We start from the raw sequence: 15,408 nt of genomic DNA on the forward strand, positions 1-15,408 counted from the left end.
TGAGATCCAGATTTTTTTTTTCTTACAAAGCTGAAGGGGATTCAGTCACCAGGGAGGATTGGGAATATAGTGTCTCCATGGCATCACAACCTTCCTTACATCAATATTGCAGGAACAGCAGAACCAGCAGATTCTGTGGATAGACAAAGGATTTGAGGAAGACATTCAGAAGCTTTGCAAAAAATTAGTTAATGTCATGACCACTAACCAAAATCAGTATTCCAAGCTATGGTGAAGATAGAATAATTCACGCCAAAAGGATGAGAACAGTTAACACTGAAGGACAAGAGAAGTCTCTGATTTTCTTCTAGCCCTTCTAGATTCAGAAAAATTCACATTCTCCCTATTGAAAAAGGATGAAAATTTACAAATGTATAGTTAGTGGAAGTCTAATCTAAATCAGGAAAATGACCTCTACTTTAAATAATCGGCTCTAAAATGTTGCAGAAAAGACAATCCTTTCTAGAAAATACTTTTAAAAGTAGTAATTTTTCTTTTATGGATTTTGAAGATCAACAAACCAGACTGTGCTGTATTTTAATCTGGCTGATGTGAATTACTTTGGCTTTGTAAAATCCAGTTTAAGAACTTTGATTATTATAATTGTTACTCAAACATAATGAAAAACATCTCAATGACTTCTCTATTTGCACTGAAAACTAACCTTTTATAGCACAAGCTGTTCAGGGTTGTTTTTTTCCCTGATGCTTGATCACATCTGACAATCCAGAGTACCCTTAAGTTGTCCTACAACATTGCAATCATACATTCTCCCTGTATACCATCCTCTGAACAACACTACTTTTTAGCAGAGTCATACTAAAAAAGATGGCCCAGCGTTGAATACAGTTCTGTCAAACTACATAAAGATGGAAACAGCTACACATTCTAGCTGTTTATAATGATATTCTGGAGAAGACTAGGAAAGAGAACCTAGTCCAAAGCTACTAGCTCCCTTCAGCCCTGGTACCTCACAGCGCTTGCCTGCTCTGCCATTAACTCGACCACCACTTTGTTCAGTATGTTTTTTAATTTTTTTTTCCAATTTTGTTCAACTGAAATTACTTTAAAAACAGTATGAAAAGTGAGCCTCCTTCCACGCTTCAGCAAAGAAGCGAGGTAAAACGGCCTCCACGCTACAACCCGGACGGCGGCGTCACCCCAGTTCCTCACACTCTTCCCGCCCTCTGCGCGCCCGCCTCAGCGCGCCACTAGCGGCCCCGGCGGCTAATTCACCAACTACGCCATTGACGTTGCTCTGTGGCAGCAGCCACCGTCAAACGCGGCATTTACGCTGCTGACGGAAGGCCGGGCTCTGCGCTTGGCTGCGTAGTTCTTATTCACGGATCGGGGCATACGCAGAGAGTCGGTTGCTGCGGCAACGAGAGCACGCGGGCGCGAAAGGCGGCGCCGCAGCTGACAAGGGCTGAGGAGCGGGAGCCGCGGCCGGGCTGAGGCGGCGACATATTGGTGGGACCGGGCGCCTTTGGTTATTTAGTCTGTTTCTTTTGTCGTGAAGAAAGAAGGGCAGCTGTTGAAACTTTGCAGCTGTTTTGGGTGGGATTTTTTGATGTTGCGCAGTTTTCAATATTGGAAGTTGTATACTATGTCAGCTGAGCCGGTTTCCTTACAGAGGGAAGGAGGAGGTCAGCCACCACAGACTCTCAAACTTTAAGGAATTCTGAGGGAGGGTTTAAACTAGACCCCTTTTAAAAGAATGCTTTTTTGAAGAATGGCTTTTTTTCTGTTGGTTTGCTTTTGCTTGAATACTATTTTGAGGCCATTCTCTGGTTTGGGACAACTTTGCTTTAACCCTTTGAAAAACATTCCCTCCCTCACCTTGCAATAATACCCCCACCCCCTCTCTCTTTTACAGCATTCAGTACAGGATTAAACCAGATAAGACAACTCAGCAGAAAAACAGATGTTATTCTTGATAACCATAAACCATTCCAGTCTGTGCTTTCATAGCTTCCCAACAATGATCGTGTGCTAAAATAGCACTTCTGGGACACGGATGACTGTTTAAAGTCAGTAGTTCCCTTTTTGGTACACTGTCTGTCCAATCACCAGGTGCAGACATTTTGGAATATTTTTAGGGATAGGGGAAAGCCTTCCCAGGAAAATTTGGGATGGCACATGCTCATATCTCAGGCAACTTCCCCCCCGATATAGATCCCACAAAAGCTCCTCTTGCATTTGGAAGGAGGGCCCTTCCCAAGCTGAATGAAGAGTTATGTTCTCCTGAGCTGCTGACTCAGCAGCAGGCACTGATGACGCTCTGTGATCTGGTCCATGACCCAGAAAATGTCTACCAGGTGATAGAAGTAGGTAAGTCTAAGTTTTGACACAGTGTGTGTGCGTAGAAATATTTCTCTGCTACTTTTTTTCCTTGCAATATCTTTGATGACACAATATGGCCATGAATTTTTTTCTATTTTAATCTCTACTTATTTTACCTTAAAAAGGTAAAGAATATGATGCCATATACATTACAGTTATTTTAAGAGTATCCTTACTTTAAGATTTATCAATGGCTCACTATAGGCTTTATCAACATGTAAATACAAAAGCAGTGTAGAATCTTACTTATTTTATTCTGAATTTTAGCTAATCCTAACTTAGGCAAATTTTAAAAAAGTTAGAAAAACCACCTCCACCCCCTTGCTACTCAGTTAAATTTAATTTGCCTGGAATCTTTTCTAATCCCGTTATCCATGAACTTTCAGGAAAAAAAAAAAGCAGTGAATTTATGAATTTCTAATATCATAAAACTACTAAATACATTTTATTTAGAAAGGAGAAAAGAAAAAACTTTTAGTTATCCTAAAGCAGGAAAAAATGGCAAAGGCCCCCCTTTATTTTTTTCTTTGTTAGGCATTTTCTGCCAGGTATGACAGGATAGTGGTAACTTCCTGTATTTTTCATGCTTGATGTGCTCAACATACTCATATCTCAGATCCCATAATAATAACAGGAAGAAAACTGATCAACTTTTTAAGTGATAATTAATAAAACAATATTTAAATAGGGCTTACAAGTTCATTTGCAAAAATTTGTGAGCTCATCTTTTGCCATTCATTCCTTCAGCAGTGAATAGCATGGCACATCCACTTTACTGGAGAGACAAAACCAGAGCTTTTTATGCAGAACTCCTCAGAAGTGTCTTAGTGATTGTAGAATGAGTCTATAAAACCCCTGGAACTTCATAAGGATTTAAGATACAAGACAATATAACCAAATTTATCATACTCATCAGGATTATGTCTGGCCACCACTATTTTCAAAAGCTTTTATCCCAGTATTTGGGAAGAGTCCTACATTTGGATTTTGGAAAAAAACCCACACAAGCTTACCTTTGCAATTTTTAGCAGTCTGTTGTGTATCTACATAGCTCATTATGTCACAGTGAAGTCCTCTCGTTTGCCACTGCTTTCTTCTCCATTTTCTTCCTTCATATTTTTTTCCTCATAAAGATACCAATAATCATGTTCAAAATTTATGAAGTTATTGTTTGATTAACAGTAACTGCTGAAGCAATGCAATATGGTTGTTTGTTTGGGGTTGTTGGGTTTTTTTGGTCAATGATATATGTCTATACACATAATCATGAATGGTTTACCAAATTTATTTCTACATGTGAAAAGCAACGCTGCATGTTTTTACATAGCCCATGCTACACCTAAAGAAATTCTTTAAAATTGTGTATGTCAATCCTGCAAACACACGCTTTTCTAAAAACATCAATAGCTCTACTGACTTAAGTTACTTCTAGAGTTACAACACTTCATAAATATTTGCAAGATTAGGATTTAACTTGATACAAGGCAGCAGCTTGTTTGTAGCATGGCATTTTTGGCAGTAGGCTTTGAAACTTCAAAGTTTCTTCTGTACTTGAGATATGACAATGGGACAATCAGTACAAGATAAAAAATCTGATTATTTGCACTTCAAATTGTGAGATGAGTGTTGCTATATATGCTGAAGGTATGAAATGTTAAAATGAACTGTTGTGTCTCATAGGATTCTTGGATAACCTGAAGACTTTGTTGTTACATCATGACAGCACTGTCCGACAAAAAACAACACAAATCCTCTATGTCATGGCTATGCATAATGTTGGCAGGTAGGTGTAATTCCAGAGTTTACTGAATGGTATGGGAAGTGAAAAAGATGTTTCAGTGAGAAACAAGAACATAATTTCTAAGTCTTGGCAAGACAGGTGCAATGTAAATGAGACTAGTTAAGATTAAGCATCTCGCAAATAATGTATATTTTATTATGCTTAGTTAAATCTGACCTCCAATGTTGTTTTTAGGCAAGGGCTGATACAAAATGGAGTGATTTCTGCCATCACTGACCTCTTGGATGATCCAGTAGATATCTGTCGGAAGAACATTCACCAGATTTTTGAAATTATGTCAAAATTGCCTGAAGGTAGGGATTTTTTCAGTAGTTAAGTATTCAAATAGGCAAAGCAGGTAGGTGACTTCATCTGATTCCACATGTAATGTCTTCCAAATTTATTTTACTCCATTGTCCTTGAAAATCATATCTAAAACCAGTATCTTTTCTATTTTTGCTCATCTTAATTTTCTTTATTTAGGGTTTCTATGAAAATTTATTCTTTGGATTCTATCTGAACACTTTAAAATGTATGACTGTCATCTTTTTTGTTGGTGTTTTTTCTAGAGCTGTTTCTGCACTTCCAAAAATTTGCAGATTGTATAATAATAGTGAGAATACTTAGCCAAAATATAGAACATGCTTTACATAGTTAACAAGTGAAATGCCCTATGTTAACATAATACATCTGTGAATAGTCCTGTCTGTGTACAGGGGTAACTGATCCTGCTAGATCTGTAATTTTCTTAGGTCTTATACAAGTAAAGGCTACCTGCTTAAGATGCAGGTTGTGTGGACTGCACACTTGAATTTGTATTTTAGAATCTTGCATCAAAAATTCACTTTGTCCTTTTCTCTTGTCAAAATGATGATCAGCTGTTCATCATGGTCCACTAACTGTACAGTACACAGGATTTATAGAAAGTTCTTCTGGCATTAGGAGGTACAAATTTTGCAAAATTTTTTTTATGCCTTCCTTGCTCCTTGCAAGCACTGGGGTAGGAGGAGGCAAATGAGTAAGTAAGGTCACCATCCATTGAGCTGTGGACTATGCACAGGTTATGTATTAATGTATCTTTGACCTTATGCTCATAGGTTCAGTTTCTTAAATGTACACTTTGACATTGCTTTCAGGAGGGAGAGAATTTAAAACAAAACAACCAGCCAGCATGGGGGTGATGCAAGGAACAATGAAGAAGTTTGCTTTTTCTCATATTTTATTCAAATATTGTTTGCCCTTAAGTAATATTGTTAAATGGACTTGGTAAGATATGAAGGTAAAAATGTAATAAATTACACCTAACTTCTGATGTCAAATTGAGCTAATAGTCCTACCCTCCCAGTATATCAGGAGAGAAATCAGTATCTAAAGTGGCAAAAAGTCTGATTACATGCATCGTTTAGGCTGAGATGCATTCTACTATAGTGATGTTGATTTATCTCCAGTAGGATAAACAGAAGCTGAGTTGATTACATCAGTCACGCATCTAGCTTTTAAATGCTTCAGCCTAAACAGAGGAATCCAAGCTGAGAATGTCTTTGACTTGCCAGAAGAATAGGTCATTGTACCTTTTATGTGCTTTCTTTATATTACATATATTTATAGTGTTCTAAATCTTTTATACATGGAAGGAATTTATATTGATTTGTTACTTTTATTTCTAGACTCTGTGGTTATAATTTCAATAGTTTTCCAAGCTGAACATTAGTCTTGAACATTTCCAGTTGATGAAAATTTTAATTTTAAAATTAAAATTTCAGTAGATAAAAATGATCAATTAAAAAGCCATAGTATTTAAATTCATGGGAAAGTACCTTGTCTGAGGAATTCTGTTACATTACTGGTGCTTAAAAAATTAAATGAGTGGTTAGAGTCTTGCTGAGTTAATATACACGAATTCTAAAAAACATAAAGAAGTATTTTTAAATGCATGCAACTATTTTTTAAGTCCTGAATAACTGAATCCATATGAGAGATATTAATATGGTGGGCTTAACAACTTCGGGAACATCACTATAGAAAACCAGATTTCATGTTAATTTAATTTCACTAGCCCTTTTACAGATTTTCAAATCAGATGAGACAGGGACTTGGCTTAAGTAAATTTTGACCTGTTTGACTGCCTGTAAACAATTCTGTCTCTTACCAGTATAGACAGATACCATCCTGTGAATACGTGGATCATAACAGAAGCTTATGGGAGAAGGAACAGAAACTTAACAGAAGTAAATAAATGTTGCCAAAATTTTGCAGATCACTATTGATCATTAACCACTCATCCATACTGGCTAAGGTCACCTTCTTAGCCCTTTTGGAATGGCATAATTCAGTAATAAGCCTTGCTGTTCAGCCCCTGCTGTACTGAACTTTATTATTAGCTGTAACCTTCAGATGTGGCTAGATCTCTGGCAGGCTAATGCATGAACTTAACATTTGTCTCCTTTTGCTGATTGAGTTTCCAGGTATGTACATGATGCACAACTTAAGTTGACTGGAAAGGTTTCAATTTAAACAGGGAAGTTGCCTCAGGGTTTGGTGGCTGTTGTACGTACCCTTTTAGATATGAATGTGTGACTTACGGATGTAAACTATACACCTGCCTGCTTTTAGGTTTTATCTCCCAAACCTCAGAGTAGGTTGGAAGTTTATCTACATAAGCAGAAAACATTCACTGGAGGATGAATAAAAGTTCTAGGGGGGAAAAAACAATTAAAAAAACCCCCTACCCATATGTCCTTGAGAGGAAGCGAGAGCTTTTTTTTTTTTAACTCCAGAGTTTGCAGTTAGACACTTTCTAACAAGCAGGGACTAAAACCAAGGGTTACATACAAAGCGTTTTACTAGAACAGTCAGTTCTATTTAGGGACTTACTGTGGCAGTAAGCAATGCTAGCTCTTGGTGGTGCCAAAACATAAAATACTGCTTATTAAGAATTCCACATAAATCAAAATACTTTGCCCAAACCAGAGGGTATGTAATAGTACACCATATTGCTGCTCTGGTCTGCTCCCATTGTTCCATCCTTGTCACTGCAGGCATCCGAATAGATCATCTTAGGTCAGGAGCCACTGATGGGAACTATCACAACTGTAAAACCAATTTGGTGATAATCAGGAAATGTGAGATGATACTATACAAAGAGAAATCAAGTTGCCACCTGGAGTGGAAGGATTATCCAACCCCTGCTAAGCCAGAAACTCAGCAAAAGCTGAAAGCCAGCTGCAGCAGTGTCTCTCCTCAAAACCTTTGATTGAAGGCAAAGGATTCACGGCACATCTGAAGTAAGCAGGAGCCTCTGCCAGCCACCTTCTAAATCATGTTACAATCCCAACTTAGTGAAAGTTGCCTATATTTGCAAGAAAGGCTACAATTCTCTGAGTGGTAGTTGCTTTTCAGTGAGGCTTCTCTTTAACTAAGACTGATACCAGTATCTTCATTTTACCTCTTCCACTTCAGATACTGGTGGCAGATCAGAATCAGGTTTTCCAAATCGAATTATTATCAAGACTTGTTTTGGGGAATGGTTCTGGAGTTTAGTCTCCAAGAAAAGCAGAAAAGGGTAATTAATGGTATGAAAACAATATTTAAATAACTATAGAATTAGTTACTTGGTAAATTCTGTGCATCAGTGTCTCCACTGCAAATTCCTTTTAATTTAAATAAGGAGTTACTTTATTAGAATCCTGATATTTGTCTGTTTTGAATAATTTTTTTCCATTCATTTATTCTCAACATTTAGTGTAATCCTAATACATTTGCAGTGATCATGCTCTGTATGCATGTAGGCCAACTTCTTCACTGTTTCCCCCCCCACTCTCTCTTCTATTTGTAAGAAATTAAAAATGTAGAACTGTTTACATCTGTGAAGCAAGCAGAATTTAATCTTTATCTTCTGGTCCTGTATTCAAATCTCTCAGAGAGCATGATGTGTCTAGCAGTCTCTTTATAGCTTGCTTGAGTCATACCTCTCTAGGTGAAATTCTCTTCCGAAGCTTAATTTCTTCAGCTAAGTAATGATGCCAAAGTTTGACCATTTCCTTTGTCAATGTTTGTGCTATTAAAAGCCTCCAAGACTTGCTCAGGATAGAAGTCCTCGAGTAGACTAGTCTTGCATAGCTTTCTACAGACCAGATTTTCATACAGTGTCCTTTGACAGGTTTGGGGGGCTGGGAGGAGGAAACGATAGAAAAAACCTTCAATCCTCAGCCTGTCAGCTATGTACAGTCTATAAGATCAGTGGTGTAGAAGCTGAGCTAGCATATTGTGTGTGAAAGCATCTCTGAGTAATTACGCTTGGAAAAAGGTGTTTTTCTGAGCCATATATCCTTTTCATTTAAATTAAAATATAACATATATATATATAAAACTATACATGTCTGTTTAAGGGCTGGAAGGTAACTCCATGAAAAGAATTGTGTTACTGTAGAATGGACTCACATACAGATAACTACTTAGAAGAAAAACAGGAAGGTGCTAAAACTGTTTTCATTGCTATGAGAATTTGGAGAATTTAGGGAGAACAGCAAATATTTTCTAATAGGTAGTAAGAGTCACAAGGCCTGACATAATTAATCTGACATATTACAGATACAGAAATAGTCTCTGCCTGGTAATTAAGCCTTCTTCAGCTAACCAAGAAACTGTCTGTCTTCCTCTCTGCATTTACTTCTACGCCTCCCATTCAGATAATGAGATGGTATGTACAGCTGGAGGAAGTCAGCAACTAATATACCATTCCACAGCTAGATTTCTAATGTGTTCTGGAGCTGAGGTAATTTAGCCCAGGGCCAATAAAGCATATGTTCCACACCACACAGAAAGGAACCATGCATTTGACATGAAGCATGGTTGTTTTCGTTAACTGGGAAGTGGTCAGTGACTCCCATTAGTTCTATGCCAGGCCACCTGGTCTTTCTCCAAACAGGAGTAATTTAGGAAAATGTGGTTATTTTAAGCAAATCCACTTGCAGAGTATTTTTGATTCCTAAACTTAAGGATGTATATCAGTATCCTCCAGGAACAGTGGGACCATTAAAAACCAAAAGAGGGGAAAATCCACAAAGACTAGGAGAACACTGACAAATATAATTTCCAGAAGAAACAACAACTTCAGTGGCAAGAATTAATGGGTAGAAGAAAGACAAAAATAAGATATATCTATGTATTGAATAGAGGGTAGAAGAGGGAGAAGAACCAGCAGCAGAAGAAAATTAAGAACATTGGAAAAATTAATAGCAAAACTTTCACTCTTTGTGAAAACAGTTAGTTGACACAATACTTAACAATGTTAGTGGAAGGCTGTTAAGCAATGGTAAATGACTGGGCAATAACAACTGCAAAAATAGTTCTAGGAAGAAAATATTTCACTAGGATATGGCTAATACTGGAGAAGTTTAATAATGCTTACCCATTATCTGTCCTGGCTTTTATGGGTACTTAATCCTTTTAGACAAAGACTGAGGTGGATTGGATAGGGCAATGGATTTTTAAGCATGCCAGAACCTCTATTTGGGAAGATTCCAAGAGATAATGTTTCTTCTGCTACTTTACTGACCCTCTGTGTCTCCACTATTCCACCCTTGGGAAATCATAACCAATCAGATCGGCGTCTAAGGACTCTTTAAGGATACCTTTTTCCCTTTGAAACTTGTTTTGCTGTATGGAGTGCAAATGGTAAAAGGACAGATGGCATTCTTATTGCAGCAGATGGAATATCTCTTCTGTGAATGTCATTGTTGCCCAGGTGAAGTGAAATCCCAGCTGTATTAATGCAATTCTTTCAGGTGGCAGTACATTGCATCACCAATAAAACTGAGAAAATAGATGCAAATTTAATTGCATGATTTATTCAGGTGGACAATTAAGAGTCAAGAGATTTCATTTCAGCACCTGTCTTTGGCTTAGAATTTTTAGTTTTAACTTTCCAGTGCCTCAATTCTTATACAATCAAAAAAAAATTACTTCTGTGTAAACCAGAATTTAACATCTTGAATTCTTCAGAGAGAAAACAGAGTAACCACGAGTAACTCAGAATACTAAGATCAAAAACATCATAGGAATTATTAGACAGTTGGCAGCAAGGAATTGCTATTCAGAGAACATGATTATGTGAATTGATTATTTATACTTAATTATTTACTGCTGCATTCCTCCCCATGCCTATGCTTTCCTTAAGTCAAGTAGGAACATACAATGGTGCTTCAGTGTCCTTTCTCCTTCCCAAGACAGCTTTCATTCAATGAGAAAATTAACTGACTCCTTTTCCTTAGAAATACCTTTAGACCTTTGTTAAAATATCCTAGGTTCTCCACTTGTGTTGTAGGTTGCCTGTAATACTTATGTTGGAAGGACCTTCTTAATTGAATCAAGTTTTATTTTTTAATATAAAACGTCTCTTACCCTCCTCATAACTGACTACACTTTTGGGTTTATTTTTCCTATTCAGCTTTCTTACCTTGAAGCTATGCTGTAATGAATGCCAGTGTTTTCTTGCCACTACTTTCACCAGTCTGAAATGGCCACAGTACCATGAAAGCTAGAGGTGAAGGAGGCATAACATCCAATAGTCCATTAATAGGAAAACAAAGCCCTGACTCATTTTGTACCTTTTTCACAGTTTCACTACATAATTACAGGATATTACACCATAGAAAGCAATTTAGACTAGAAATACTGTGCAATTTCTGAAGTGAATGATAGCATTTCTAACAGTAAGCAAAGCATAGAGAATCCTGTATTAAAAATTATCACATAAAGCTTTTAGTAAACTCACCACATCAAGCAAACTGACTGCAAATATCAGAAGCAGACAGTATCATCTCACTACAAGTAAGACCTAAATACTTTGCCATGACAAACCTTTTGTACCTTCAAGGGACAGCCTCATTGGCTCTTTTGCCTCTATTCTTCAGGTGTAACAGTTGACAGGGAATGTTTAAAAGGGCCCTGCGTCTTCAGTACAGGGATAAAATACCTCATTCAAAATGAGACAGAATTTTCCCCAGTATCAATTATGTTCGGACTGAAGAGTTTTGAAAGGCTTAATCCATGACTTGAGCCTCAGAGAATATTTTTGGTTATGGGTGCATTCTCTGGCAAGGCTGACAACTATTATTGCTTGAACCACTGCCCTCAAGTATTGTAGTTCTCTTGGCAGTCCCAGCTCATCATTAGCTTAAGTCTCCAAGCCACTTAGAAAAACCTTAGCCTGAATTTAGATATCCTCAAACAGGTCAGAAGAATAATTCTTAAACATAAGGTAAGAAAGGTGAGGACTTTTTGATGCATTTTGTAGAAAGGCTGAGAAGCAAACAAAGGAATGAAACTTTCTAAGCACTACCAAATATTTTCAGCTGGTCTCAATAATTATTAATGGAGTGATGGGTTCTAAGTCAAATTCTGTTTAAAGTCCAGGGATATTATTTATCTAGCATCCCCTAACAAGTGATTTTTCTGAGTTTATGCTGTCTGTACAAGAGTTACACATTTTCTTAACATACATCCAGACTTAGAAAGATTTCAGTTAGAGAATGTTCTGGAAGAACCTTGTTATAGTCTGAATGGATGGAATTTTCAAGAAAACTTCAATGAAAGACCATCAACAAGACTTATGCTGATAGATTACCTTATATGGTGACTTTAAAAAAAAATAGATTTTTCTTAAAGCCTAATTTTTCACAAGCATGAGCCAGACAGAATTCTGTATTAATTTTGGAGACTTGCTGAGAGCTCAGTAGTACAAAAATGTGAAGATATTTTTCAAGTTTTTTTCAAACTTTAAACAGGTTAGGAGACCAGCTTCAGGCACTATTAAAAAAATTATATATGTGCTTATACCTAGATATGTATTTCTAAGCATAGACATCTGTGTGAAGTACCTGCTTGTGTAAGATAATATGTAGGTGGGCTTCTTATATATCTTGCCGATACCGTGGGAGTTTCTTTCCTGATATTTCCTATAGACCTTGCTCTATAGCTTCTTTCCTAAAAATGTTACTAACCATCTCCCCCAAAACAGTATCAATAACATGCATTCAGAATTTGTAGGGACATTAAATGGGAACACATCCCTTAAATCTTACCAAGTCGCTCAAATGTAATTGCTGAAATTGCTGAATGTTGGTGTATAAACTGAGGAAGAAGATCTGGAGCAAATAAACAAAACTCAGCAGTCTGTCATAAAGGAAAGAGAGCTTCACAAATATCCAATTAAGTAACTGTCATAACACTAATTAATGAACACACTATAGGCACATCCAGTATCATTTGAATTATTTATTTTTTTAAGTGGACAATTTAAATGTTGATGTTATTAACCATTTTGTTTTAAATTTCTTAGAGCCCTTGGCTGAGATCTCTTGCACTAATCATAGTACATAGGGGGAACAAAAGTAGAATGTTCTTTTCCAGTGTGCATGTGTGTCTGTGTCTCTGTGTACGTATGTGCTTTACAATTATCAAACATATATTTACACACCAACTTTACACTGAAGTCTTTAAGAAGTCTTTTCTATGGCAGGGGAAAGAATCAACTGACCAAAGACTTAGGTCTATATGATCCATTTGAGATTTTCCAGTATAGTCCCACAGAGCTTCTTATGCATTCAAACTTTTGCCGGAATGTTACTCCATCCAGTAGTGTTTCTTTATGAGATGAAACCTGGAGCTGAGGAATGCATCTCTTCAGTTTCCTTAACTTCACTAAACTTTAAATAATTTAAATTATTAAATTGAAATATCAAGACATGTAGTTATTGTTCATATCGCTCGTCTGTAACCTTCTAATAATACATCACATTTTTAAAATAATTTAAAAACCAACAAAAAAAAGACTTTGGAGGCTATATACTACACAATCTCCATGGCTCCTGCTTCTTGGGAAATCTGTTACAATATTACAATTCCCAGAATGTAATTGGAGCAGTGGAACAGAACTGTCTGTTGGCAACTTTCACATTCAGCAATCCAGACACTACAACAATAATTTAAAAAATTGCCTTGTGACTTTTTTTTCTGTGTTAAAAAAGGAACACTAACCTACTTCTTAAATATAGTTTGTTTTTTGTGAAACACCACAAGATTTGGCAAAAAAAGATGTAAAAGAAGACTGTTTTGATGTATAAAACTCCTTACCAGTAGAAGAAACACTGACCTTAATTTGGCCTATTCATAGATTCATTTCATGTAGTTTTGCTGCATATTTGAAGCCTTAAAGAGCAGAAAGAGCTGCTAGTCAGTTTGGATATCACAGAACAGCTGCGCACCAATAATTCCTTTAACAGGCAAGATGTCCATGATAAACAGTAAAGTAAAGCAGAAGTGTGTACATAGTATACGCTGTGAGTCATGTGCATGTGCATACATGATGTATGTGTATATACTGTTTGGCTCTGTGTATCAATATTGTGGGTGCATGCCCATTCTCTACAGATTTGATTAGTAGTTTGCTTTGAATTCTCCTGTTCTGTAGCTTCTAGTTTGAACTAGCTCTTCTCCCCAACACAACCATTCTGCTCCACACCCTGCAAACAAGTTCATCTGTCACTCACCAGCTTTATATCATCACGTCAGTAAAATTTTAGGACAACTGGATGAAGAATTATTTCTTACATAGAACATGGTAACACTCCCACTGTAGGAAATGGAATGAAACAAATGGAATAAAAGTGCAGTGACTGTGGCGAAAACATCTCCACAGAGTTAGGCCTCAATTTCCTTTTTTGTTTTTGTTTGGGAGTTTTGAGTTTTAAGGTTGTTTTTTTTTCACTGGGGTGGGGGGAGGTGGGGTTGTGTGGGTTTTTTTTGGAGGGTAGGCTTTCACTCTCCAGAACATATATTTGTGAAAAATGATGTAGCAGGTTAAGGGGGCATAAGAGGAACTGTGTACATACATCAGATTTCCCCTTTTCTCTCCTTGGGCTACTACACATTGCCCCATTATTTTCCACTAGAAGTGGAAGTGGTTAGCCCCTTGTTTATCACTTAAGGAAAACAGATTAAGCCCAAGGATTCTTAGCAGAGACCAATGTATTTGAGATTGTTCTGAATGATGACATCTGTCACTGCATCAAAGACAAATTGTATGTTACTGGTATCAGTGGCGCAGGTGAAGTGTGAGTAGATCTCCTTGGTCTCCTTGTTGCGATTCAAGTCCTCAAACTGACGTTGGATGTAGACTGCTGCTTCCTCATAAGTGTTTTGGCCTTTGTATTCAGGAAAGCAGACTGTTAAGGGGATGCGTCGGATTTTTTCTGCCAGCAGATCTTTCTTATTCAAAAAAAGGATGAGGGAAGTGTTGATAAACCAATTGTTGTTGCAGATGGAATCAAAGAGACGCAAACTTTCTGCCATTCGACTCTGTAGGAGAGGAAACAACAGTGTCAACAATAGTGTTTCAGCACTACTTTTTTGCGTGAAAAGCACACAAAACATATTATTACATCTATCAATGAGTAAAATCTGCTTTTAGAGAAAAAACTTCTATTCAGTGACTGTCCATCTTACCTGACCATGAAATTTCAGAGGGCTTAATTCACTTATTTTGATACATTTCACCATAGACTACCTCTTTCTTTATTTTTTTAAATATTTTACAACTATGGAGGGAAGTCTAAAACTGAAGATTTAGAAAGAGTAGGTGTAACTTGGGAAATCAAACTTACATTAGCACTATAAACAAATTCTTTAAATAAAAGAGATGTGTAATTTCTAAGGATTTCACACTACAGAAACATTCTACTCTTAAAGGATTTTTTAAAACTATGGAACTGCTGCAGCACAATTGTAACATTGCATCATCAGATGTGTAGCTTAGCACACCACACATGCTCAGAATTTTTTCCTTTCCTCACTTCTCCCCACTGTATAATGGCAAGCTTGGATACACAAGAACCACATGCTACTATGATGGCACAACTTGCATATTTATAGGTGAAAGATATATATATATATATATAGTGAAAGCTGAGTTTAGCCAGTCATGTTTAAATTCTTTCTGTCTGCTGGCCTGAGTATGAATAAATTATGAACGATTTAGGATGACCGCCACAATTACATATTTGAAAATAAAAATCCAGTGCTACTATAGACTGAAAGTAGAAATCGGTGGCTGTCCTGAATTTTCCTCATGTGTTGCTGCTGCAACACACTTACTTATGGTGCAGCTGGAGCTGTCCATGGTACCAAGTGCTCTTGGAAGGCTGAATTTATTGCTGGGTTTACACCTATCATAGGTGTAAAGAGATGCAATGTCTTGAATAGAAAATATTCTAGATTATTAAAAT

General features: G+C 36.9%; 1 protein-coding gene across 1 annotated transcript in view; it reads right to left on the reverse strand.

Annotated features, from left to right (window-relative positions):
- Positions 1 to 3: 3 nt before the first annotated feature.
- The window catches only part of GNAZ (G protein subunit alpha z), a 94,126-nt gene continuing 78,721 nt past the window's right edge, over positions 4 to 15,408 (reverse strand). The window contains exon 3 of the mRNA XM_080392771.1: positions 4 to 14,482. Within this exon, the coding sequence (XP_080248897.1) occupies positions 14,138 to 14,482 (345 nt within the window). The 3' untranslated portion in view covers positions 4 to 14,137. The remainder of the gene's footprint in view (positions 14,483 to 15,408) is intronic.

This window comes from Falco punctatus, assembly GCF_963210335.1.
Source record: "Falco punctatus genome assembly, chromosome: 1".
NCBI lineage: Eukaryota > Metazoa > Chordata > Aves > Falconiformes > Falconidae > Falco > Falco punctatus.